The sequence below is a fragment of the Mustela nivalis genome, assembly GCF_964662115.1.
Source record: "Mustela nivalis genome assembly, chromosome: 17".
Taxonomy (NCBI): Eukaryota; Metazoa; Chordata; class Mammalia; order Carnivora; family Mustelidae; genus Mustela; species Mustela nivalis.
In genome coordinates, this window is record NC_139036.1 from 14444016 (window position 1) to 14468841 (window position 24826).

Below are 24826 nucleotides of genomic sequence, written 5' to 3' on the forward strand. Positions count from 1 at the left end.
AGGATTTTAATTGTTACCCTTTGGGCAGGAACAAGACAGGCCCCTGCTGCGTGGACACCCACCCAACCACCCACACCTCATGCAGCCCTAGGGTCTCAGGTTGTGATGGGGACCCAAGACTTCCCCAAGCATGGGAGAGGGAGAGCCCAGACAGGGTGGGGGAGGTGAGACCAACTGCCCCAACAAAAGGGGATACCAGGCTGTGGCTCCTGTCACAACAGATCCTTCAGGTCATGGAGACATCCTCTCATGTCACCCTGGGAACTCAGGGGTAGAAGCAGGGAGGTGAAAAGGGACAGCTCAGACCATAACAGCCCTTCAGGATTAAGGGTTGATAGAGCCCAACTGTGTGGTCCATAAACTGGTGGAATCCAGGTCACCTAGAGGTCACAGCGACAGGCCTCCCACATCGAAGGGAAATTCTGGTCCCTTGGGACTGATGGGTATAGGAATCCTTTGCCTGGGTGCTGTGGTGGGAAGAGATGGGGAGGCCCAAAGGCCCTCCCTCTGCTGGGCTAGTCTATCAGCTAAAGTACACACCCTCCTCCCCAAAGGAACAAAACCCAGATTATAAATAATTTCATCTTTTATTCTCTGTACAAAACTTCTCAACCTATGAAAATAAAGTTTGCAAAAAGCAAAGTAACACTTGAGCCTCAGAGGCCAGGAGGCTGGTGCGCCCTGATCTACACTATGTACATATCTCCCCAGAAGGGAGAGAGGCGCCTTGGAGTAGAACCCCCCTTAGCTGGCTGGGAAAGCGAAGTAGGCCCCCCTCAGCTCAGTGAAATGTACTCCTCTGCGAGACAGGAGAGGGAAAAGCCACTGGGGCTTTTGCACAGCAAGGTCACAGCGGCCGGCCCGGCCCCCGCAGTCCCCCAATTGGCCACCAGAGGTCAGCACCACGCTGGCCGTGGCCCATTGGGTTGGGCTGCAGTGGGGGGTGGGGGCGAGGGTGAGGGTGGGGGTGGGGGTGAGGGTGGGGGTGGGGGTGAGGGTGGGGGTGGGGGTGGTAGGGTCGCGCCTACTCGGGCCTCCCAGGTCAAGAGGCAGCAAAAGCCCCTGAGTACCTCCCATCCGCCCAGGAGACAGTGCAGTACATGGGTGGACCGTGGACACCTGGGGTCTCCAGCACTGCCTTTGGCCGTCGAGGCTCCGGCCCGGCACACAAGCCCCACTGGGGCCGCCGACAGGGATCTAGCTGGAGGTGACGGTGGTCCCGCCGCCCAGGCGCATGAGCATTTGCTGGCAGTCGTGCAGCAGGCGGCGATCGCCGAGCTTCTCGAGGGTCCGCGCCGCCTCGGCCAGCATGCCCACGCGCTGCCCCGGCGCCGACAGGAAGCCGGGAGGCAAGTAGCAGGAGGCCAGCAGCAGAGCCTCTGCGTGCTCCCGCCGCGTGGGTCTCGGTTCCAGCTCCGCCCCTGCGCCTGCGCACACGGGAGTCAGGGCTCAGGACCTGGCCCCGCCCCTCCAGCCCTGCCCACCTCAGGGGCACCAGTGGAGCCTCAGAGCCCCTTCCCAGGACCTGCCTCATACAGGGCACTCGGGCACAGCCGCCTATCCCACAGGTGGCAGTGGCCCCCAGTGGATTTCTCAGACTACTGCCCTCTGGCAACCACCGTGAAGTTCCTCAGTCTCTGCCTCTCCATACAGGGGTGCTCAGCGTCCATCAGGCCTTCCCAACCCCGGGGCGGGGCCAAACCCGACCTCTACCAGGGCAGCACCCCACTCACCTTTGCCACAGGGTCCTGCCCTCCTCCGCAGACTGCGGTCCAGGAGCTGGTGTGTCCTCGTGGGGCTGGCCCCCGCCATCAGCCGGGCCGTGGCCTCGTGCAAGAACACCTGGGCAGGAAAGGGCCAGGGGAGTCGGGGTTCAGGTTGGGCCCCCACTCTCCCCGCACCTGAGGGGAAAGGGCCCCGGCGGCACTCACCCTCCGCATGGCAGGCCGGAAACTTTGTGCCAGACGCCTCAGGCCACTCAGGTCCCGTTGGAAGCCGCGCAGTTCGAGGGCAGAGGCCTGGGCCCCAGCGCCCGGGCCCTGCGAGGTCTGGGTGGGAGCAGGTGGCTGCTGGCGCCGCCACAGGCTAGTTCGTGCCACCAGGAGCAAGTCACACAGGAACAGCTGCATGGCCTGGGATGGGGGTAGGGTGCAGTGCAGGGCTCATGGGGGGCTCCGGCTGTGGGAGGGGATGGGTGGGGGCCCGCGGTGCCAGGGGCCGGCTCCGGGCTGCACTGCCGAGGCACTGCACCCCCGTCACTCACGTGCAATGCAACAGCAATGCACCGCGGGGCCGCCCGCCTCTCCAGGCCCCCACGCCTGCCACCTGCCACAGGAGCGGCCTCCAAGGAGGGCTCTGCCAGACCCCTCACCCCACTCCTCCTGGGGGTGGGGAGGCTGGGGCCAGAGGGGGACAGCCACTCTCCCCTGAACTCAAGCCTCAGCCAGAAAAGCAAGGCAAACTGCGGCCCCCAAGCCCAGCCGGTCTTCTGCAGCGCAAGGGGGAATGGCCAGGGATGGAAAAGCGGTGACACCCCCACCCCCGCCCAGACCTGCCAGGCCCCTGGCACCACTCCTCACCTTGTCGATGGAGCTGCCAGCTGGGGTGGTGGCCAGGCTGTCCTGCAGGTACCCACTGGCCTTCTCACAGATGGCCAGGCTAGCTGGGCCAGACTCTGCTTTCCCGCGGCCTAGCACAGCCCGGGCAGCCTTGAAGGAGTGCAGAGCTGCCCTGGGCAGGGGTCTCCTGTTGGGGCCAGGGCAGAGGACCGATGGTCAGACAGCGCCCAGGCCCTCAGTAAGCTCCCACTGTTCTGGTTCTGGCTTCACAAGACCCCAGCTGCGCAGAGTAAAGGCTGGGGGGCAGCACTGTGCTGGGGGTGGGGGTGGTAGGCAGGGAGAATCCGGCCTGGACTCACTCAGACTCCTGCAGGGCACGGGGCAGGTGCTCCACCACCGGGTATAGCCGCTCGGCCGCCTCCTCATCGCGTCGCAGCCAGTGGGTTACCACAGCTGTCAGGGAGGCCCACCACTTGGCCACGGGATCTGTGCCTGCAGGGAGCAGGGTTGGGGGTGGGGCTCCCTGAAGCTGAGCCACACTGCAGCTGAGGCTGAGCCAGTGCGGAGCTGGGCCCGAGGCGGGGGTCCCGGGGAGTCTGGGGGCTCACCGGTGGCAGTGGCCATGCTGGAGCTGATGGAGAAGCTGCAGGCCGGAGCCCCAGCGGCATCAGAACAGCTGTTGAGCAGCTGGAGGTACCCCAGGGCATCGGAGAACTCCCTGCGGCAAGAGAGAGACCCGGCTATCAGGACGGGGGGGTGGGGCAGGGGTCCTGGGAAGGCCCCAGCCCTCCCGCCTTCCCACCAGCCTGACCTCCCAGCTCTGTCTCTTCCTGGCAAGCCTCTGGGGAAGCAGACCCAGGGAGGAACTGAGATGTGCCTCAGGCCACACAGCAGGTGTGGCTCAGGCCCCCCACCCATGTCACTGGACATAGCCACTCTCAGACTCTAGGCTCAGGGTCACTCACCTGTCTCCATCAGCTGATCCAGGGCTGAGACTGGGCTGAACGACACAATTCAGTGCTCGCTCCAGGAGATGCTCACGGAACAGCTGAGTCACCTGGGCCAATGGGTCCACTGTGGGGAGGAGTGTGTGAGCGGGCCCGGGGCAGGAAGGGCCCCACCCCTCCTCTCCACATTCACCTCTCCAACCACCGGCTCTTTCCTGGGCACGCCAGTGGGGCAGATAAGTGTCCCGAGGTGCCCTTGGATAGGATAAACCTACCGCAGACAATATAATCTGCTTAATAACCCACCTCTACCAGCTCTGTTCCTTCCATCTCATCTCCTTACTCAACACCGGTCTTGCTTGGGATCAGCTTTCAGATCAACTACCCACCCCCAAATTCCTGTCTCCCTCTTCGTTTCTGAAGAGCCCCAACAAGACAGACCCAGCCTTCCCGCCCCCTGTAGCCTCCACAGCAACAATGGTCAGGGTGGCAGGAGCAGAGTTGGGGCAAGGACATTCAGAGATGCAGGGACTAGGGACCGGGCAGAAATGAGGAAGGGGAATGGGCCACAAAGGATGGAGGGCAATAGGGATGGGCATGGCGGGGAGAGAGCACCTGGGTTGCCGGCCAAGCTGTACAGGCTCTCCCTCGGGGTGCTGCACACAGCCCAGTCCCCGTCCACGAAGAAACGGTGGCCCACGGGGTGGCACAGCCACTGCATGGCAAGAGGCACCGAGCCGCTCTGTGCCAGGCAGGCCTGGCGGGCACTACTCAGGAAGAAGCGCTGTGGGGGAGGGGAGCTAGGCTGTCACACTGGACCCAGCCAGGGACTCGCTGGAACCCACCCTCAGGGCTAAGAGCCCGGTTGGGCCTGGAGTCCTCCCCACCCCATCCAGTAACTAGCTGCCTCCTCCTATGAGCGCCTTGCCCAGGGAGCCCCCGGCCTGGTCGGCACCGGCCCCCCACCCACTCACTGTCAGAAAATGCAAGGCCCGTGGGAGACTGGTCTTGACCCTCAGCGCGGCGGCCACATAGATCTCGGCCAGCGTGGCCACGGACACGGTATCCCCTGCACATTCTGCCAGGTTCAGGGCGCTTAGGGCCAGGTTGGCAGCAGCGAGGTGCCCGCCCGTGTACTTCCCTGGAAGACAGGCAGGACGTGAGGCAGGGGTGCGGTGGCGGGAACCCCTCCTGCCCAGTCCCTTGCCTGGCATACCCATGGTGTGCAGCTGGTGCAGCTTGTGGTAGACAAGTGCGGCATCCCGGGCGCTGGCGCGGGCGTCCGCCTGCAGGGCACAGTCCCTGTGCAGGCCCCCAGCGCGGCCGGCCAGCCAGCGGCCCACCCAGAGGCGCTGCAGCAGGTGGCGGATAAGGCTCCAGAGCAGGCTGCAGGCCAGGTCCAGGTGGGAGGTGGGTAGCGGGCGGCCCAGGGCCCGCAGGGCCAGCCACAACTGCTGGGCAGCTTGGGCAAAGTCCCCCTGGTGATGAGGGTTTTCCAGGTGAGAAAAGAGGGATCAGAGGATCTGAACACACGCTACCCCTCCTGCTCCGAAGATCCTTCCACCTCGGGCTCCCCACAATGACCCTGGTGTCCCCCCCATCACCGTGAGTCTGAGGGGTTGATAGGAGCAGGAAGGACAGGGCAGGGAAAGGAAGAGAAGGGACACCCAGCACCTTCCCAGGGGCTTCCCAGGTCCTGGCCCTGACCCAGCCCCTGAGCCCACCCCCGGGGATCTGAGCCCTTACCCGGGCCAGGTCCAGGTCAGCCTGCTTGCGATGCCTCCAGAAGTGCACAGCAGGGTCCGAGTGGGGCCGCGTGACTGGCTCTCCATAGACAAAGAGAAGCGCCAGGAAGACCAGCACCAGCAGCCCATTGGTCAGCCAGACCAGTGGGGGCAGCAGCCATGGGGCCCAGCCAGGGCCGTCTAGGGACAGACAGAAGGGCCGGGGACACAGCACCCTGGAAATCCAGATCCCCAGCTACACTCCCTGAGTCCCCCATCCTCCCTCCCTGCCAAGGAGACCCGTGCTGGGGACCTGTCCTACCTCCGCTTTCAGCACCCAGCATGTTGCGGCCAGGACCATGGTAGGTGCTGCTGACATCTGAGGAGCTAAGGAGACTCCGGTTTCCCAGCAGGGAGGCCAAGGGGTTGCAGGAAAGGCAGAGGAAGACGAGTGCACACAGGGCCAGCCGGGAGCGGTCCAGCATGCCCCGGCTGCGGGGGGACAGCAGCTGCTCGGGCTTCACCTGGTAGGGGTAGGCGGGTCAGCGAGGGCAGAGCGGAAGTGGCCCACGGAGGCCGCTACAGGGAAGGAGGGATCAGCCCTCCGCCAGGCCTTACTGTGGGACCCACACGGCTGCAGGCCTCAGTGTTTCTGTCAAACGGGAGGTGGGCTATGTGAGGGGGCTTTTCCTGACCTGGGGCTTCCTGGGGCTCAGATATCGAGGGGAGAAGGACTGTGGGGAACAGGGCTGGGCCCAACCTGGCTGTCCTCAAAGACTGGGCTGTCGGGCTCCGAGTCGCTTCCACTGCCGCCACTGCCACTACTCCTGCCTCCGAGGGACAAGGGGCTGCTCTGAGAGGGCGAGCCAGCGTCCGAGGGAGGCGGGCTCAGTGTGTCTACCACCTCGGGCTTCATGCCCTCCATGGGCACGTCTGTGTTTCCTCCGCTGCCACAGGCTGAGACCAGATCCTTCAGAGACTCTGTAAGCCAGAAAGGAGCAGGGCTGGGGATGAAGGCTAGATACCCCACTCCAGATCAGCTTATGGCAGGGGAGAGGGGGAAATGGGAGTTGGCCAAGTTGGGGCCAAAGGATGGGCTGAGGCCCTTGTAGGGTTAGGGCTTAAGGGGCGGGAGTGGGAGTTGGGGGGGGTGGGGTGCAGAGCCAGGGGGCAGGGTGAGGCCAGGACTCACTGCTTTTGTGGGCAGCAGAGCGGAGACTCAGGTTCTCTTGCTTGAGCTTCTGGTTGCTCTGTTGTAGGAAGCGGATGTAGTCGATGGCCTTGCGCAAGACGGCAGACTTATTCAGCTGCGTGGGGTAGGAGGCAGATGGCACAGGGGGGCCGGTCAGGCCTCGCGTGTGGGCACCTAAGCAAGGGGGGGCTACTTCACAACACCGCTGCCTCAGGACCGTTGCACTTGCTATTCCCTCTAAGTAGAATGTTCTTCCCCTAGTAAAACCCATCGCCCAGGACAGACATGAGGATTCCTATGTCAAGGGCATCCAACAGTGTCTGGCTGACTCCCTCCCCTCACTCAGGTCTTTGCTGCCGTCATGTCACCTTTGTGATGTGCTTGAGACATGTAGCCTCATTGTCCCTCTCCTCATGTGGTTTTCCTCCATAGCACTTCTCCCCATCTGGCGGCTCTAATGCTTACTTCTCTACTCTGTGTATCGTCTCTTTCTCCCCCTAGAACATCAGTCTCAGAACAGCAGGATTTTTGTCTGCCTGTTCCCTGTGATGTCCCCAGGGCCCCGATGCACCCCTGGCATGCTGGGGACCCGCCATAAAGCTCAGCTGAATCATGGGCCCAAACAGGCTGAAGCCCAGGGCCCAGGCTCAGTCCCAAGCCTTTTGGTTCTTCCAGTCCCCTGCTTCCCCAGGGTCGCCCCGGAGTGTGCCTCTGAACGCCACTGCCCACACCTTCGCCTCAGTGCCCACTACCAGGTCCTTGAGCTCGACGATTTTGTCGTTGATGGAAGAACGATAGCGCTTCTCAATGGCGTTGTGGGCCGTGCGCTTCTCTCCACGGCTCTGGGCAGAGCCCGGCGCCTTGCCACCAGCCGCCAGCCGGTTGATGGGCAGCTTTTCGGCATCCACTACCAGTGGCACTGTCGCCAGGATGGTTCCTCCGCTCACCAGGGTCTGAAGGGCCAGGCGCAGGTTACCAGCCAGGCATGCTCAGGTGCAGAGCCCCAGCCTCCTGCCCCGCCCACACCACCCACCTGCAAGGGCGCCGTCTGCACAGCTGTGCCAGGGGCCAGGGAGCTGATACCCGCCGCCTTCACAGTGGCTGCCATGTCTGTTTTCATGGTCGTCAGGAGCAGCGAGTCTGCCTTGATGAAGTGTGGCTGCAGCAGGACCTGGGACAGGGAACGGCCTCAGCCAAGAGCTGCTGAGTCGGGGACTGGGGGCTGCCCCCTCCCTGATGCCTGCCCAGACTGCCTCACCGGGACCTGCTGGATCTGCGAGGTCACCGTGGTTGTTCCAGGGGCTGCCGTGGGGTTGGCCGTGGCCGTCAACAGCTGCTGGGGGGCCGCGTTCTGGACCTGGGTGTGCAAGGAGACGGGCGGGACCCCTGGCAGGGAAGCCAGTGGCAGGCCAGGCAGCGGCTGCGGGGTGCTCCCTGGAGGGGTCCCTGCAGAGATAAAGGCTGGGGCTGCGGGCACAGGCCGCCCTGACCCACTTTCAACCCACCCCTCGGGGCCCTATTACCCTATGACCCAGGATGAGTCATCGCCCTCATGGCTTCAGTTTCCTGTGGGGACAACCCCTGCCTGCGGCTCTGATGTGGGTGTGCTAACTTTCCAGCCATGCATTTGTCCCTGGAAGGGCGGCACTGAGGGGGCCACTGCAGCAGAGTGGGAGGCAAGTCTTCACCCAACAAGGACAACACCCTAGAAGTACTGCTAGTAATGGGCAGCTGAGGCCTCGTTTCTAAAGCCTGCAAATTCCTCTACTGAGGCCACGGGAGACCCTGCTCTCTGTGCTCCTGTGGTCCCCTTCCCCCCAAACCACCCCTCTTACCTGCAGAGAAGCCTCCCGTGGGGCTGGGATAGCCCAAGACAGGGGCAGAGCTGAACTGTGGTGGAGCTGGGGCCGGGAAGCTCTGGGGCAGGAGGGACCCCGGCAGGGGCTGCGGGGTCGGGGGCTGCAGGATAGTCAGCGGCACTGGCTCCTCCTTGATACCAGGCCCCGGGGAGAAGGCAGGCCCAGAGGGGTACATCTTCAGGGAGGTGGGTGCAGGCTGGGGAGGGGACAAGGGTGGAGGTGTCGCCTTGGGTCCCCCCAGGAAACCTTCGAGTGGGGAGCTCATTGTGGCAGGAGATGGGGACAAGCTGCCTGGGGTGCTGGCATCAGGACTGGCAGGGCCTGTGCTCCCTGCCCCGCCGCCGGCATAGGGTGGGTCGAACAGGCCAGGGAAGTCGCTGTCTTGGTTGTTGATGAGCTGCAGCATGTCTGGAGGAAGGAGAAGAGGCTGTGTGAGTGACAGGAGGGCAGGAGCTGGCCCCTGTACCGGGCTTCACACACTTCGCGCCTCCAGTCCACACAGCTGGACGTGTGGGGCAGCGATGCAGAAATAGAAAGCCATCCATATGAACCCATGCTCCCAGACACACGGCCACGTCTTGGGCACTTGTGACATCAGGAGCAACGCCTGGTGCTTCTCATGTACGCCGCAGCCCATACAAGAGCTGGACAAGGTCAGTGCCACACACTTATGCTGAGAACTGGGGTTTGGGCCCCAAATGGCTGACTTCAGAACTGCCAACCTCAACCCATTCCTCTGTGGAACAGACCAAGGCTTGGGGCTGACCCAGCTGCCAGCCACGTGTGTGCCAACCAGTGTGTCCCTGCAGGTTCTGGGCACAGGCCCAGACTGTGCCTGCAGCCAAGCCAGGGACTGGGCCATTCAGGGCTTCAGTTTCCCCTCCATGAAAGCAAATGCTGGCTGTCCTGACTCCTGCCTCCTCATACAGACTGGGACACACTCCCTGCCCCTGCTCCAGCCTCTCCCCCAGCTGGCGGGCAACTAGCTGCCCGACTGTTGGCCTGGGGCCCTCTAACCCACTAGGGACAGCCACCCACTGGGTTAAAGTGCCCTGCAAGATCCCCAGCCTGAGCCCTGCCCAACTGCCCACTTGATGTGCAACCTGGGGCAAAAGTCTCCTCACTGGGCCTCAGTTTCCTCATCTGCACAACAAAAAAGGACGACACCCTTCATGGCAGGGCTGCTGGGAGGCTTGGCAGAGCAGGAAGCTGGCCCACAGCGGACCTCACCTCATGATTGCCTGCCTCCTGCCAGGTGCAGAGGCAGGGCCGTTCCTGCCGGAGGGGACAGCCCTCTGGCCTCCAACAGCCTCAGAGATGGGGTGCCAGGCTCAGTCCCCAGACCCTCCACAGGAAACACCTCATGGGCGCTCCGGAACATGGCAGGTACTGAAGGCTTGCAGTTCTTACACTGGCAGGGCCCCCCACCCCTGACCCCCGCCCTCCTGAGCCCCTCTGACAGATGGGGAAACTGAGGCCCTGAAAGAAAAGCTGAGTGAATCCGGGACTGGGGTCCGGGATTTGGCTCTGGGGAGCGGGGACAACTGGGATCCTCCCCACTTCTTCCCCCACCCCGCTGCCCCGGGGGCGGGGGTTGGTGGCCAGAGGTCGCGGGAAAGCCATGCTCACCCCAAACGCGGGGGGTGGGGGCAACTACTGCGGGTGGGGGTGGCCCATCAACTCCAGCGGGAGCCGTCCCCTGAGGAACCCGTTCTCCCCGCTGGGACACCGGCAGTTCCACGGCCACTGCACACACACGTCCCCCTCTGAGGAAACCAGGGATGGTGACCCCGCAGCGGAGGTGGAGGCTCTGTGATAAAGGGGTGGGAGGTTCCTCCAAAAATACCTTCGAACGTGCAATCCATGGCTCCGCGGCCCGCGCCCGCCGCCCCTTCGGGGCGTCCCGGCCGCTGGCCTGCCGGTCTCCGCACCGCGCCGACTTCACCTGTCAGGACTCGGCGGCGCTATAAAGCCCGCGGAGCGCCCCGCCCCCCCGCCCCGCCTCCGCCCCGGCGGCCCCGCCCCGCCTCCGCCCCCCGGGGCCGCGGGCCGGGCATGGGGTGAGCGCGCGCGGCCAATCAGCGTCCGCGCCGCTGCCTCACTAGGGCCCCGCCCCTGCCCCCGCCCCACCCCCGACGGCGGCTCGGGCTCGGGTTTCACCCCGCGGCGCTGAATGGGGCCGGGGTTACTCGCGGACGCGGGCCCTTAATCCACTCCGCGCCGACATCCGCCGGGGTTACTGGCGGTCACCGGCCCACCTACGCCGCTAGCTCCAACCACCTCCGTTAGCACCTCGAAGTGCGGCGGAGTGGGCGCGGGGCCGGGACGACTGAGGCAAGGATGCCCCAACATTCTTCCCAAATCTCTGGCATTCCGTGCCGGTCCCCACCTCTAGGCCTCAGTTTATTTCTCTAGACAACGAGATAATCAAATCTCCCTGGCCTCAAATGGGAAAAGTAAAGGAGAAAACGGGTAAGGCGCTCAGTACCACGAAGCGCTGAATTAAGGCCAAGGGCTGTCTGGTGGTGGGTGCTGGGACCTCCCCTTCCTGGGGCAGCCCCAGCATGAGGCCACCCTCCACCACATGGACGCCTGATAACAGGTCACTGCTGGGAAACTGAGACTCAGAGTGAGGAAGGGAAACCCTTATCCCAAAGTACACATGCACTTAATACTTGAACCTGATTCCTCTGTCTTTGGACAGTTGTCTTTTTGCAGACAACTGGGTCTGGGATAGGGGGAAGGGGGTCAGTAAAGTCTGTCCAGACTTCCAAGTCTCACAACCTGCCCCCAGCAGTCACCGGGTCAAGTGTGACTCACTTGTTCACTGTAGAGACCTGGGAGACCAAGAGGCAACCCAATCCCTGGGACACAAGGTGAGGAAGCCAGGGGTGTCAGTCCCAGGGTGACAGGCTCTGGGGGTCATTTGAGGAGGTACCTAGGACTGCCCCCCCTTCTGAGTAGGTCAAAGTTCAACTCACACACAGATGAACAAAGCATAACCAACAGCCTAGGCTGTCAGCTTGAGCTTTCGTGGCCAAACAGACCTGCAGCAAGTCCTGCCCCAGCCTTCAACCTGCCCCTCCTCTGGCTCCCAGTCTCCTGTGGTCCCGGCGGGGGGGGGGGGGGGGGGGTGCTGAATCCTGGGCAGGCGGGCTTGGCCACTGAGCAGTGTGGGCCAGGAGGGACTCCAGCCCCCATCTTTCTCCCTCTCCACCAACCTAAACAAGGAAACGGAGCTTCATCTCCTTCACACGCATCCAGTTCCCAATCTTTCTAGAACTTTCCATGGCTTTGTAGGGGGCGCCAAGGATAAGGAAGTTCTCCTCTAGCACTTCCACCTCCTTCTCTCCTCAGCTGGTGGGTGCTCACACTCTCCCACATCCCCCAAACCACAAAACAAAGCATTGCTGTTGGAAAGGCTCTGACCTCACTCAGGTAACTGAAGACAGGTTAGACACCGAGGCCTGAATTCCAGGCCGGAGTTTCAAGAGCAGACCCTCATGGCTCTGTTCTTCCTTACCACGTTCCCCAGCTGTGGAGCCCAGAATACAGCAGGGCCGACAAGTACACACTCGCCTGAGACTTCTCAGGCCAGAGACAGAGGCAGCCCTGAGGGGTTAAGCCCTGCCCGCCCCCTTCCTGTCTCATCCTACTCTTCCTTTCTTTTTTTTTTTTTTTTTAAGATTTTATTTATTTATTTGACAGAGAGAGATCACAAGTAGGCAGAGAGGCAGGCAGAGAGAGAGAGAGAGGAGGAAGCAGACTCCCTGCTGAGCAGAGAGTCTGATGCGGGACTCGATCCCAGGACCAAGATCATGACCTGAGCCGAAGGCAGGGGCTTAACCCACTGAGCCACCCAGGCGCCCCTACTCTTCCTTTCAACATATTTTCTCGCCTTTGTTTTTCATTCCTCACATCTTTGGGCTCTGCCCCCCTTCCATCCTGAGGAGGTGGCAGGGAGAAGGGTCAAGGTCCCCCTGAGGGTAGCAGGAGTCAGGAAAGGCTTCTGAGGCAGGGGTTAGCTTTTCCCTAACCCCCCATCTCACTCTTCCCTGGAGCTGAATCTGTCAGCCTATTCCCAAAGAAGCTGGGTGTCCGAGCTAACACAGGGGCTGGAAATTCAAGACCAAGCCCCACAGCCCACCTCGTCCCCCACATAGCCCAGGGGCCAACCTTCCCTCTGCGCCTCATTTGCCATGTAATGCCAGGCAGATCACTCCCCTTCTCTGAGCCTCCATCCCTCGTCTCCCAGAGGTAACAGCGCTGGGGTTCTAGAAGGGCAAGCATTATTTACAAAAGCCAAATTATGGAAGCAGCCTAGGTTGTCCATCAATGATGAATGAATGAAGATGTTGTGTGTACACACATACACAATGAAATATTACTCAGCCATCAAAAATGAAGTCTCGTCATTTGCAACAACATGGGTGCATCTAGAGAGTAGAATGCAAAGTGAAATAAGTCAGAGAAAGACAAGTGCCATATTTCATTTGTATATGGAATTTAAATAACCAAACCAATGAAAAAGAGACAAACTGAGAAAACAGACTCTTAACTCTAGAGAACAAACTGACCCGGTGACCAGAGGGGAGTTGGGTGGGGGATGGGTGAAGCAGGTGACAAGGACTGAGGACACTTAGCACAATGAGCACTGAGTAATGTCAAGAAATGCTGAATCACTATATCGTACACTCGAAACTCATGTAATACGGCATCTTAACTACAAAAATGAAAGAAAAAAATAATAAAAGAGCAAGTGTATGGGGGCGTCTGGGTGGCTCTGTTGGTTAAACATCCAACTCTTGATTTCGGCTCCAGCCATGACCTCAGGGTCGTGAGATCGAGTCCAGTGTCAGGCTCCACACTGGATGTGGAGCCAGCTTAAGATTCTCTCTCTCCCTCCACCCTCTGCTCCTGCCCCCGCCCCTCCCGCTGCTTGCGCAAGCTCGCTTTCTCTCTCTCTCTCCAAAAAAAAGCAAGTGCATGAAGTACCCAGCATTCAGCAAGATCTCAATAAAGGTTAGTCTCTTTGCAGCAACCAGAATGGTCTAGAACTGTTAATACAGGTAGTGAGTTGCCCAATACTTGCAATGTTCAAGTTGGAACTCCATACACATTTAATGGCGATTGCTTTATGGAGAGTAAATTGGCCTGGCACAGGGGTGAAGCAAGGAGGTGCCCACTCCCAGCCCTGGGAGCCAGGACAGTGGGCCCCAAAAGACTGGCCATGTCCCCAGCTCATGGGCCATTGTCCAGCGAGCTGAGCGCTGGGCTTCCAGCACAGAGAGAGACTCAGAAGGCCTGTGCAGCTCCTGCACGCCCTCCTGGAATACAGAGAAGAGGAGGCATAAACGGTGGGCCTCAGGGGGCCCACCTCACACTCCCTCCAACCCCAACTGCTCCCCAGGCCTGGATTCCTCCTTTATCCTCTCCTTTCCAGTCGTGCCCTGATTCTATCAGGGCCCAACAGGAAACCTGAGCAGCACCCCCGCCCCCCCACCCGGCTCTACCTCCAAACCTCCTTTGGAAGGCAGATATGGGGCAGCCTTTTATCCTCTGGCCTGTTTATTCTGTGAGGCCATGATGGGAATCTTGGGAGGACCCAACGTCACAAACTGGCAGGAGCCCAGCTCTGATCATCACAGGAACCTCTAGCCCATCCAGCCTGGATGAGGCTTTGAACTGCAAACAAGCTCTGCTTGCATGCTTCCCAGGACAGGGAGCTCACCACCTTACTCACCTGGCCTGGTCCATGACGCCCAGATTTGTTTCTCTGACAGTATCTACTGCGTCCCCCCCCCACACACTTTTTAAAGATTTATTTATTTATTTATTTATTTGAGAGACAGAGAAAGAGAGAAAGCGTGAGGGGGAGTGGTAGAGGGAGACAGCGTCCTAAGCAGACCCTGCGCAGAGCACAGAGCTGGACGCAGGGCTCTGTCTCACAACCCTAAGATCGTGACCTGAGCTGAAATCAAAAGTCAGCTATTTAACCAACTGGGCTACCGGGACGCCCCTCTACTGTCTTTTAAGTGTCCTCTGTGTGTCAGGTCTCTGCCAGGCACTGGGGCACAGGGACATAGCACAGAGACCTTCCCTCATGGAGCTTATGTTCCAGGGACCAACGGTCTGCACATACATGGAGGAAGGTAAGGGCAGATGGTGATGGGCACCACGGAGAAACTGATTCTAAAAAGAATGTGAGGGGCCACTACAGATGAGATGATCAGCGAACCTCTTTGAGGAGGCAACATCCGAGCAGGGGCCTAAATGACAGGAGTGGGCAGGAGGGAGGAAGAATGTCCGGGGCAGAAGGAACAGCAAGTGCAAAGGTCCTGAGGTAGAAGTGAGCTTGGTAAGAGGAAGATGAGACAGCAAGGAGGCCAGTGCAACTGGAACAGAAGAAGCAAAGAGGGGATAGAGGTTGGGGAGGCAGCCAAGGAGCTGGGAATCCAACACAAGCTTATCTGTCACAAGGATGCCAACCCTCCAGGAAATGGGCAGCAAAGTTTGCAAACCGCCCGGTGCAATGCAAATCGCGAAGGGTCACACAAGTGTGAAGAAGAATGAAGGGTATACAGCAGTACCGGCACAGGAGAGGGCTTATGGGACCTCTGGAGCATTCCACCTCCAGCTGCTTCATGAAGGACACATGGCAGGGGTGGGACGCTCAGCTGGCATCCCAGGGAGCCTGCTGCTCCTCCCAGTGCCTCCGCCATCCTCCCGCGGACTCAGGTCAGCAGGGTTGCATGTTCTCAGCTAGTCATGTATGCAACAGGGACAGACTGCTCTTTGTGCACTCAGGCCTGCCTGGGGGTGCGAGCGTGTGCTGGCTTTTCCCGGAATGGGATGGGCCCATGGCGGGAGCCCCAGGGGTACCTGGGCACGGGCCCTCTAGCTGGGCAAGGACTCTAAGGCTCAGAGAGAGGCCGTGTGTGTCCGAGGGCCCCCACTGCCAAGTAGAGAATCTGGGACTCCAACCCGGGTCTACCAACCCCAGAGCCACACTCATCAGCTCCAGCCTGCCAGAGATGGGAGGGAGCCCCAGCTCCAGCCTGGCTGTGCCCCAACCTGCTGGCAGCACTTGTCTCCGGTCAGGAGGCGTGTGTGGAGTGCAGGATCGGGAGAGGAGGCAGCACGAAGCACAGTGAGGCTCCGCTTGGGCACTGCCCCTTCCCAGAGGCCTTCCTGACCACTGTTAGCAGCCAGGCCTTGGCGGGGAGCCCCTCAAGAAAGGGCCGGGGCCTGAACCAGCAAGTGACCCCAGCATCGGCAGCACAAGGTTGAGTCTAGAGGGGATGAGAGCCAGCCAGCCGCCACCCCACTGCTGGTCTGCAGCCACGGGCTCTCACCCAAGCTGTTCCTTCTGCCAGGGCTGTCCTTCCCACTAGCCTCTGTCCACCCACCAAACTCCTGTTCCTCTTTCAAAACCTGCTCTGGTGTTACCTTCTCAGATTCTCCCATCTGTGTCACCCCACACACGAGATCCCATTTCTCCAGACCAAACGACCCTGGACATGACCTGTAAGAGGGCCATTAAAAAGATGCTGGTCAGCCCCAACTCAGACATCTTGTCCTAGGTGTAGGCTTGGGGCACACACTTATCATTCTGGCAGCTGAAAACCAACCCAGAGGCTGGAGACAGTGGCAATCTGGGAGTAGTGCCCTACTGCTAAGCAACTGTTCCCAGTCTAAATAGCACTGCTGCACATTTCTTTATATAAATTTTATCTATTTCCCCATTTGGGATTGTTTCCCCGCAGCCTGTTTTAAATCTGAAGTGGAGACATGGGTTCAAAGGGAACAAACACGCTGTTTTAGAGTTGCTGGGCTACTCTCTGGAAAAGAGAAACCCCTTTACAACCTCCCCTGCAACATGTCCCCATTTCCTCATTGCATCACCAGCACTGGGTTTTATAATTTTTATTTACTTTTGGTTGCTTTGCTTAGCCCCGGAAAGCTGTGTGACTGGAACCCCAAAGTTGTTTTATTTTGCATTTCCAAGGCTGCCTGCTTTGAGATGTTTTGTGCAGTGAACTATCAAGGATGACCAGAGTCTCAGAAACACCTGCTTGCTCTGCCTTCCTCTGCCAGCTCGATTCTTTGGCCTGGGAAGCAATCCCTGCTGAGTCTGGCCTTCCTGCTGCTTCTCAGTGGTCTCTAGCTCCTTCACACCCATCCGTTACCATCAGGCCTGAACCACATAGGCTGGGCAGCCTAAGGGGTTATGGTGAGTCAGGTGTTTCAAGGCCTCTGGTCCTCATCTGTGCATTGGGTGAGGAGATGACAAAGGCATTTCGAAGTTTCCTTTCAGCTCTACTCTCTCTATCTTTATTTATTTTTTAAAAGATTCATTTTTAGTAAGATTTTATTTATTTATTTGATGGAGACAGGGAGACAGTGAGAGAGGAAACATAAGCAGAGACAGGGCGAGAGGGAGAAGCAGACTCCCTGCTGAGCAAGGAGCCCATTGTGGGACTCAACCCCAGTACCCTGGGATCAGGACTCGAGCCAAAGGCAGATGCTTAACTGACAGAGCCACGCAGCCCTCCTGCACTTTCTCTATCTGTGATGGTAGCTAAGGACAGGGCACTTGCTCCCCACTAACCTTGACCAGCCCCACCTTGTCTCCCAAGCAGAGACCCAGAATCAAATGGTGGCTGCTGAGAACCTGAAACCATAGCCTATAGAAACTTCCAACACAGGATCCTTGGATAATCTGGCAACATTTGTTAAGCTAAACCCATTAGGTGCCAGGTAAGTGCTCTAAATGATGAAAACTAGTTGAGGGCCTACTACGTGCTGCTTAAGCCTTTGACCTAAATGAGCTCATCTGAGGCCCACAACTCCAAGAAGATGGTTCTGTTATTATTCCCAGTACACTGATGAGAACTCGAAGCTCAGAGAAGTCAAGCCCCCTGTTCAAGGTCACACAACAGGGGTTGAATCCGAAGACCCCTGAGCTCCAACAGGAACCCCAGAGTCCTAGGAGGGGTAGCCCTGGCATGTGACTGGGAGGAAAAGGCTTTCTGGGTCATATGAGGGCAGGGGGTGACTTTGGGCAGGGTCCCAGGTCAGCGTGGGCTTTCCAAGGTCACCAACTCTGCCAGGTGGGATGGACCCCCCCGCCCCCACTCCCACCAAGTCCCAAACCCAGCAGGGGACCCACACGCCTGGATCCAGCCTCAAGCACCCTCTTTCCCAAGAGCCCCAAATCCATTTCTAAGGCTCTCCCTGCTCCTGTCCATGGAGCTGCAGTGGACATAGGTCTCACATATATGCCATCCTAGTCGGGTCTGGGGATCAAAGGGCACATGCACATACACATGTGGTGGGCAGAAGACAATGGCACAGACACTTCTCTGGCACGCGCGGCCAGTCCCATCTGAACTACCCCTGCTGGCAGGCGAAGTCCAGATCCTAGGCCTCTGCCTGGCGGTGACCCCTGCCTGGGGCTGACCAGGTCACCAAGGATGTTTATGTCCAGCGAGGTGACCATCGGGCAGGAGGTAACTCCCAGACACCTCAACCCACTCCCAGCGTGTTTTTCTCCACTCCCCAAAGAGACAGGTCCCACATACTCTTCAGGTCTGGAAGGCAGGGCCAACACAAGGGAACATCGTCCTGGGGGCACTGGGGAGCCATGGCTGTTTGGGAACTGAGGGCTTATATGCCTGGAGCTGGGAGTTGAGTGGTAAGCAGTCCTGAGCTGTGTTTTCTTTTCTTTCTTTTCTTTCTTTCTTTCGTTCTTTTTTTGAGAGAGTGGCAGTGCGCATGGGGTCCATGGGCAGAGGCAGAGGGAAAGGGAGAGAGAGAATCTTAAGCAGGCTCCACGCTGGGCCCCAGTGAGGGGCTCGATCTCACAACCCTGAGATCATGTCCTGAACTGGAACCAAGAGTCAGACGCTTAACCAACTGAGCCACCCAGGCACCCTTCAGGATGTTTTCTAAAAAGGGTCCAAGCTTGGTGGGACTGGGCAAAAGAACTGGGCATGAGATACCATGGGGAGAGGCGTGGGGTCGGGGACTGGCCTAGACCCAGATAATAGCCCTAAGAGCAGGCCCTCCTGTGGTTTGTCCAGGCACCTTGGGAGGGATGGCAGGACGGGGGAGGACTGAGGTCTAGGAAGGCTACCCTGGCCTGGAGGACCCCCAGTATATGACAAAGAACGAAGGTGAAGGCATCCAGGCAGAGGACAGACAAACAGCACCACCAAAGGCTTCAGACAAACCAGAGCCCCCAAGACGACTCCTCGGTCGGGCCCAGCACCCCCCTGGTAGCCAGGAAGGCCCCCAGCCAGAACCCCATCTCTGCGTGCCTCTTCTGCACCTAAAAGCATGTGCAAAATCCAATCAATGAATCAGCAAAGAGGCAGGTGCTTAATAACCCCCAACATGGCACAGGACTGCCCTCCTGTCCCCGCGGCCTGCCCGCAGCCACCAGGGACCCCAAAGCACAGAGCAACCACAGGAGGCCCCAGGGGACAATGCAAACCAGAGGTCATGGTGGCCCTAGCCAGGTTAACGCCTTCACCCACAGAGCTAAGGGCTCCTGCTGGCAGCTCCACCCCAAAACCCGTTCACATGACAGAGGGCTTGGCAAAGGCAGGCAGCAGGGCTGGGTGGGGCTAAGGCCCTTGGCCGGCTCCTGGGTGACAGTCCTCAGTCTCATGACTCCAGGGCCGTGCTCCGGGCTGGGAGGGGGAGGCGGCCGCTTGGCCTCTGACCCCTTTATGACCTACTGTCAGGCCCCCAGCAGAGTCCCACGTGGAGCAGCCTCCTGGGTTCCCTGATCACTTTTTTTTTTTTTAAAGACTTATTTGAGAGAGAGAGAGAGAGCAGGGGTGCAGGTGAGCAGTTTCAGGGAGAGGCAGAGGGCAAGGGAGAGACGCAGACTCCCCGCAGAGCAGACACCGGGCTCCATCTCACGACCCTGAGATCACAACCGGAGCCAAAATCAAGAGTCAGTATGCTCAGGGGCACCCACGTGGCTCAGTGAGTTAAGTGACTGCCTTCAACTCAGGTCACGATCCTGGAAGCCCAGGATCAGGTCCCACATTGGGCTCCCTGTTAAGCAGGGAGTCTTCATCTCCCTCTGACCCTGCCTCCTCTCGTGTTCGCTCTCTCTCATTCTTTCTCTTTCAAATACATAAACAAAATCTTTAAAGAAAAAAAAAAAGTCAATGCTGAACTGACTGAGCCACTCACCTACCCCGGGGTTCCCCATTTTACTGCTTTCTACCCCCACCCTGACTCTTAGAGGAGTCCACAGCCCAAGTTTGAATCCTGGCCCTATAATGCTCTAGCTGTGTGACCTCAGGCAAGTCACTCAACCTCTCTGTGCGCCTCAAGGCACTCAACTATAAGATGCAGATCTTAAGTCTACCCACTTAGGGTTGTCAGGAGGACTCACTGGTCAGCTAGGAGCCTGGGATACATACATTCAGTGCTCCTGTTTGTGTTGTGGTCCTCTACCCCAGCTGTCTAGGGAACTCAGGCATAGCACTGGCCTGCTCTGATCCCCGCCAAACTCCCCACTGCCTCCAGGATGCAGTCCATCTACCCTTCCAGGAGCTCGAGCCCTGCCTGGCCCACCTCTCAATCCTCTTTCCTCCTAGGGGACCTGGAGACCTTCTGGCCCTGCCTTCCCACCCCCAAGTCACTCTCTCTAGATCTTGAATCTGCCTCACTCCAAGGGCAGGTAAGAGCCTCAAAAGGAGGCCTGGCGTCTGAGCATCAATTCCCCTCCCAGAGCCTCCGCTTATGGAACTAAAGGAGGACCCACACACACACAGATTGGGCTGGGGTCCATTGCAGTACAGTTTATGAGAACAAAACAGCATGGATGTTCACCAATGGGGGACTTGGTGGATAAACTAGGGACCTTGGTTGTGGTCTGGCTGTTGACATGGAACCAAGCAGGTTATAATCTGCTGTGAGCCAACGGACCCTGTTCTGATTTTTAAAAGTATAGCTCAGCAGCTGCCTAGAGCCGGGTGTGGACCAGCTGGGAGTGGACTATGGGAGTAGCTGTAAGTTTGGCAGGAAGGATCTTACTGTGACAATGAAAATGTTCTAGAACTAACTGGTGATGGCCAACAGCTTGGTCAATGTAACAACTTCTTGTACACTGAAAATGGGTAAATCTGGGGCACCTGGGTGGCTCAGTGGATTAAAGCTTCTGCCTTCAGCTCAGGTCATGATCCCAAGGTCCTGGTATTGAGCCCCGCATCGCATTGGGCTCTCTGCTCAGCAGGGAGCCTGCTTCCCTTCCTCTCTCTCTGCCTACTTGTGATTTCTGTCAAATAAATAAATTAATTAATTTTAAAAAATAAAATAAAAATAAAATGGGTAAATCTTAGGGCAGGTAAAATATACCTCAATGGTAGTATTTTTAAGAACCAGATCACGAATATCCAGCCGTTCCAAAAAAATTTTTAAAAAGACACACACACACACACACACACAACCCAGAAAACAATCCCCACATAATTAACGGAGTCTATCTCTGCATGACCGGTTTAAGGAAGATTTTATTTTCTTCTTTTTGCTCACCTGCAGTTTCTAATTTTTCTACAACGCAGAGATTCACTGTGCAATTAGGGGGAAAACGGAAAGTTTGGATAAAAATCAAGAAATTTCCTGCTGCAGTGGGCAAACTCTAGGTCCATCCCAGCAAGAGGCCCCAGTCAACCCCCTTCTCTCCCAGATTAGAGCAGGTGCATAATTGCCCCCATACCCCAAGGGCTGCACAGGGGCCTGATCTTTGGGCCTCAGGACATATGTTTCTATAAATGAGTCAGTGAGAAAGGTCTATGCCAGACCCATGGCAGAGATACACCTGCCCTGATTTCACTGTCTCAAATCCCCCAGGAAGGGAAGCATTCACATCCTGAGTAGGAAACTGAGGCTTAGAGGTTTAGAGAGCTTGGGCAGGACAGCAAAGTATGTGAGTAGTGTCCAGATTCAAGTCCTGACCCCAAAGTCCCGGTCCTCACCACCTGGTCATGGTGCCTTTCAGTCTGCACTACTGGTCCTGGGCCTTGTGGAACTGTGAGTGGGGTCAGGCTCGCATATCCTCAGGGTCCGGGGTTTGGGGCTCGTCACTCCAGGGCACAGGGGAAGGCTGCTTTGGAAAATCCCCACAATCCTATCAAGGCTGCAGTAGGAGCGAGTGACTTAGAGGTGTCTGTTTTGCCAACCCCAGGTGGCCACAGGTTCCATGGACACGTCTGTCCATGCGGTGGGAGGTTTGAATCCTGTCCTCTTGGCCTCAGGTCCCCCCATCGACCAAGAGCCGCTTAGCCAGGGCTGTCTGCTGGGGTCTGTGGTTGGCCCCCTCTACACAATGGGGCAACACCTGCTGCAGGGTCCCCAAACCCCTCCTTTGTCTAGCAAATAAGATGTTTTCAAAGATAGTGAACCCGTGCCGCGGCTCCGCCCAGCCCCTCGGTGGCTGGGAAAACATCCTTGGCTGGGAAAACATCCTTCCCCGTAGGTCCCGGGCCTGACCCTCAAGTCTCAGCTCTAAAGTAGGCTCTAAGAGGTCTCACCCCACCCTCGCTCCACCCCAACGCGCAACTAAATATCCGTCTACGGGTTTTCTTGAGGATTTCCGTGCTTCCAAGAAAACGAGAAGCCCAGGTCGGTGTGTGAACCCCCAGTGCCGAGGATTCGGCTTGGTATGGAGTAGTTGCTCAATAAATGTTTGCCCAAGCGATGCCCATCTAGGACTAGGAGACCCGGACGGGGGCGGGAGGGAAAGGGACAGGGAGGAGGGACACGAGAAGAGCCGCGCGCATGCGCAGGAGCTCGGCGCCGAGCTGAACTCTTGGGCCGGAGGGAATGACCGTGAGTAACCCCGCGCTGACGTCAGGGCTGGGTCAGGGGCGGGGCCTCGGCGACGCCCAGGTCTCCAGGCTTGCGGCGACCGCCACTGGGTTGAGAACTCGCTGGCTGCGCCGCGCAGGGCCCCAGACTCCCAGAGGCGCACGTGCCCGGCCGGGAGCCTCCAAGGGATCCGGCGAGGCGCGGCCCGAGACGCCAGGGCGGGCGCAGGGAGGCTCGGCGCGGTCTGGACACCGGGGCCCGCAGCGCACTGCCCAGAGGCGCCGGGAAGCCCCCGCGCACGCAGCACGGAGCCGGTGCCCGCGCCCCGAGCGGGCCCGGGAGACAAAGGCCGGTCGCCGCCGGTCGCCGCCGGCGTGCCACACTCGCGCGGAGTCCAGCCGGCCCTTGACGTACCTTCGATGTCGGTCAGCAGGGCCGCGTCCAGCTCGCACGGCTCGGCCAGCGCCTGCTCCAAGGCCGCTTCGCTGAAGGGCGGCTCGTCCATGGCGCAGTCGCCTCCTCCGGGCGGCCCGCCGGGCCCGCCGCTGCGTACGGACTTTCGCTGGGAGCGCCGCGTCCGCTGGCCCCGGCCCGCTGCCGCCGCTGCGCGCGTTCACGTCCCGTCCTGGCCCCGGTGGCGGCCCGGCGCCCGCGAAAAGTTCCTCGGAAACTGGGTTCCCCCGCGGTGGCTCTGCAGGGAGGGCGGGGCGGGGGCGGGGCCCTACCGGGAGGCCCCGCCCTCCGGAGTAGCCGGGGCCCCACCCCACCTGGGGAGAGCCGGCACCCGCCTTCAGGGTCTGCCTCACCAACCTACCCACAACCGGCCTCTCCATCAGTGTGCCCTCCACTCATTCATTTTATCCAGCCTCTGGCACAGCAGCGTCTTCCCTGGGCCTCAGTTTCTCCAACACCAAGCAAGGAGGCTGGGTGGAAGCTCCAGGACAGGGCCTATCCCAGAGGTCTCTGGACTTGTGGCAGGAGCGGGGTGGGTCTGGACAAACCTCACTTCCTAGACTTGGCTCTTTAGAACGGGACAGATCTGTCCAAGTGATAGCTCTAATGATCTGCTGTGTGCTGTCGGGCCAACTCTTGTCCTCAATTTCACCAGCTACCAGTGGAGCTTGGTGAGGCTTCTCCATAGGCTGGTTGGGATGTTAGTGATTATACTGTGGGTGGGGGGGTGCCCGCTGGGCCTGTGAGATCAGCCTGCTCCCCACCCCCACACCCCAGTTTCCTTAGATCAGATTGGTCTCCCGATAAGGGGTAGCCCAAAGGGAGCCTGGAAGAGACGTGAATTTCCCTTCCTGATTAAATCTGGTTTCCTCCCAGATCCAGCCGTGGTGGCAGTAGAGGGACTTGGGAGCCAACGGACTCAGACCACCCCCAGAAGTAGGCTGGCCTCAGTACCTAGGAAGACAGGAAGACCCAGAGTTCTAACTACCCAGGCACACGGCTATTCAGAAACAGGGACAGGGTTGGGCCCCAGGACTCTTCTGACTTCAAACTTGGTACTCAGCCCCCCACCCCACCCCGGGGAGCAGCCAGGATGGCTGACACACGGCAGAGGTGGGCTTGGCTTTAGCCTTGAGCCAGGTTGCCGTGGATCATGACAGGCTGGGTCTGGGTCAGAGGAGGCAGCTTTGCTGGGAAAATGGCTAGACACTGAACCCTGGGCCCTGTAGATGGTGGTTGGAGCTAGGTGGTGGTGGTGGGGTCCCACCTAGGTACACAGAGATAAACTAGAACATTTGAGTATCTGAAACTGGAAAGGCAGTGAGCTTCCTGTCCCTGGAATTATGCAAGCAGACAAAAGCACCCTTGGGGGAGGGCAGCCAAGAAGACCCGTCAAAGGTCTAGACCCCCCAGTCTCTCCTAGCCCCTGGCCTCAGTGAGTCACGCCATCCCAAACACTGTCTTGCTCAGACTCCAGATATAGCCTGTCTGGCCCCGCCTTCTGAGGGAGTAAAATTAGTGGTGCACTCTCAAAGGGGGTGCCTTGGCCAGGAGAGGACTTGGGAGGCCCAGTTCCCAAGGGCTCAGCCTGTAGGAGCAGCTCTCTTTGTTCCCCTCCCGGAAGTGGCTGCTATGGAAAATTACCCAGCACAGAAGCAGCCAGGAGCCATGGGGGTCTCCAAACCATATCTCCCCCCAAAGTGGCCCTGCTCTGGGAATCCACCCAGGGATCCAGATGAACTTCTCCTGGGAGCCCAGATGTATCTGGCTTCCCCTCAGCCATCTTTCATCCTGTCCCACTACCCCAGACCCTACCACCCAAGGAGGAGCCAAGTACCCAGAAGGCCTTGGGAGTCTGGTTACTTCCCTGAAAATCCTAACAGCCCTTCCCAGGGAGGGGAGTGGGGAGAGGAGCAGGTGCTGAGTAGGGCCTTTAAAGACCACTTTTTCCAGAGTCAGGCAGCTGGTCTGGTTTCTCACCTGCTGGCTGTGTGACCCAGAACCTCTCACTTCCTTTTTCTGAGTCTCAGCTACTAGGTTGGAAAATGAGACGAACCCTTCCTGCAGTCACTCTGCAGAGGTAGGTAAGGTGTGCTGGAGCCATCATCACAGCAGACCTGCCCCACTGTTCTTTAAATGAGTTTACTGTATATGTAAAGAGCATGATTCAGTAAATATGCATGCCGTAAGTAGAGGTGAGGGGAGAGAGGGTAAGGCAAGGCCAACAGGAGCACTGCCACCCAGACTAGAAATGCCATGG

General features: G+C 59.0%; 1 protein-coding gene across 4 annotated transcripts; it reads right to left on the minus strand.

Annotated features, from left to right (window-relative positions):
* Positions 1-568: 568 nt before the first annotated feature.
* Positions 569-23184, minus strand: SREBF1 (sterol regulatory element binding transcription factor 1). Of its 4 annotated transcripts, XM_082706862.1 has the most exons (20): positions 22528-22784; positions 10127-10225; positions 8257-8688; positions 7680-7867; positions 7455-7592; positions 7153-7374; positions 6422-6536; positions 5990-6210; positions 5552-5753; positions 5252-5430; positions 4722-4983; positions 4480-4646; positions 4121-4289; positions 3524-3632; positions 3167-3276; positions 2918-3050; positions 2580-2745; positions 1932-2132; positions 1734-1842; positions 569-1427 (listed from the first exon to the last, which is right to left on the minus strand). In XM_082706862.1, exons 1-20 carry the CDS (start codon positions 22616-22618, stop codon positions 1198-1200), a joined length of 3543 nt encoding a protein of 1180 aa, XP_082562988.1. In that variant the 5' UTR covers positions 22619-22784; the 3' UTR covers positions 569-1197. The 4 variants fall into 4 exon arrangements, with proteins under 4 accessions (XP_082562988.1, XP_082562986.1, XP_082562987.1 ...); XM_082706860.1 differs by lacking the exon at positions 10127-10225 and having other exon boundaries at positions 22528-23184; XM_082706861.1 differs by lacking the exon at positions 22528-22784 and having other exon boundaries at positions 10127-10289.
* Positions 23185-24826: the final 1642 nt, after the last annotated feature.

What these genes read in the sequence shown, in the direction of transcription:
- SREBF1 (XM_082706863.1), bottom strand. Translation starts at nt 22,618, where the DNA reads ATGGACGAGCCGCCCTTCAGCGAAGCGGCCTTGGAGCAGGCGCTGGCC. An exon ending in CAGCTTGGCCGGCAACCCAG is followed by an intron (nt 3,633 to 4,120) that starts GTGCTCTCTCCC and finishes TCCTCCCCACAG; the next exon opens with TGGACCCATTGGCCCAGGTG. An exon ending in GGATCAGCTGATGGAGACAG is followed by an intron (nt 3,277 to 3,523) that starts GTGAGTGACCCT and finishes CTCTTGCCGCAG; the next exon opens with GGAGTTCTCCGATGCCCTGG.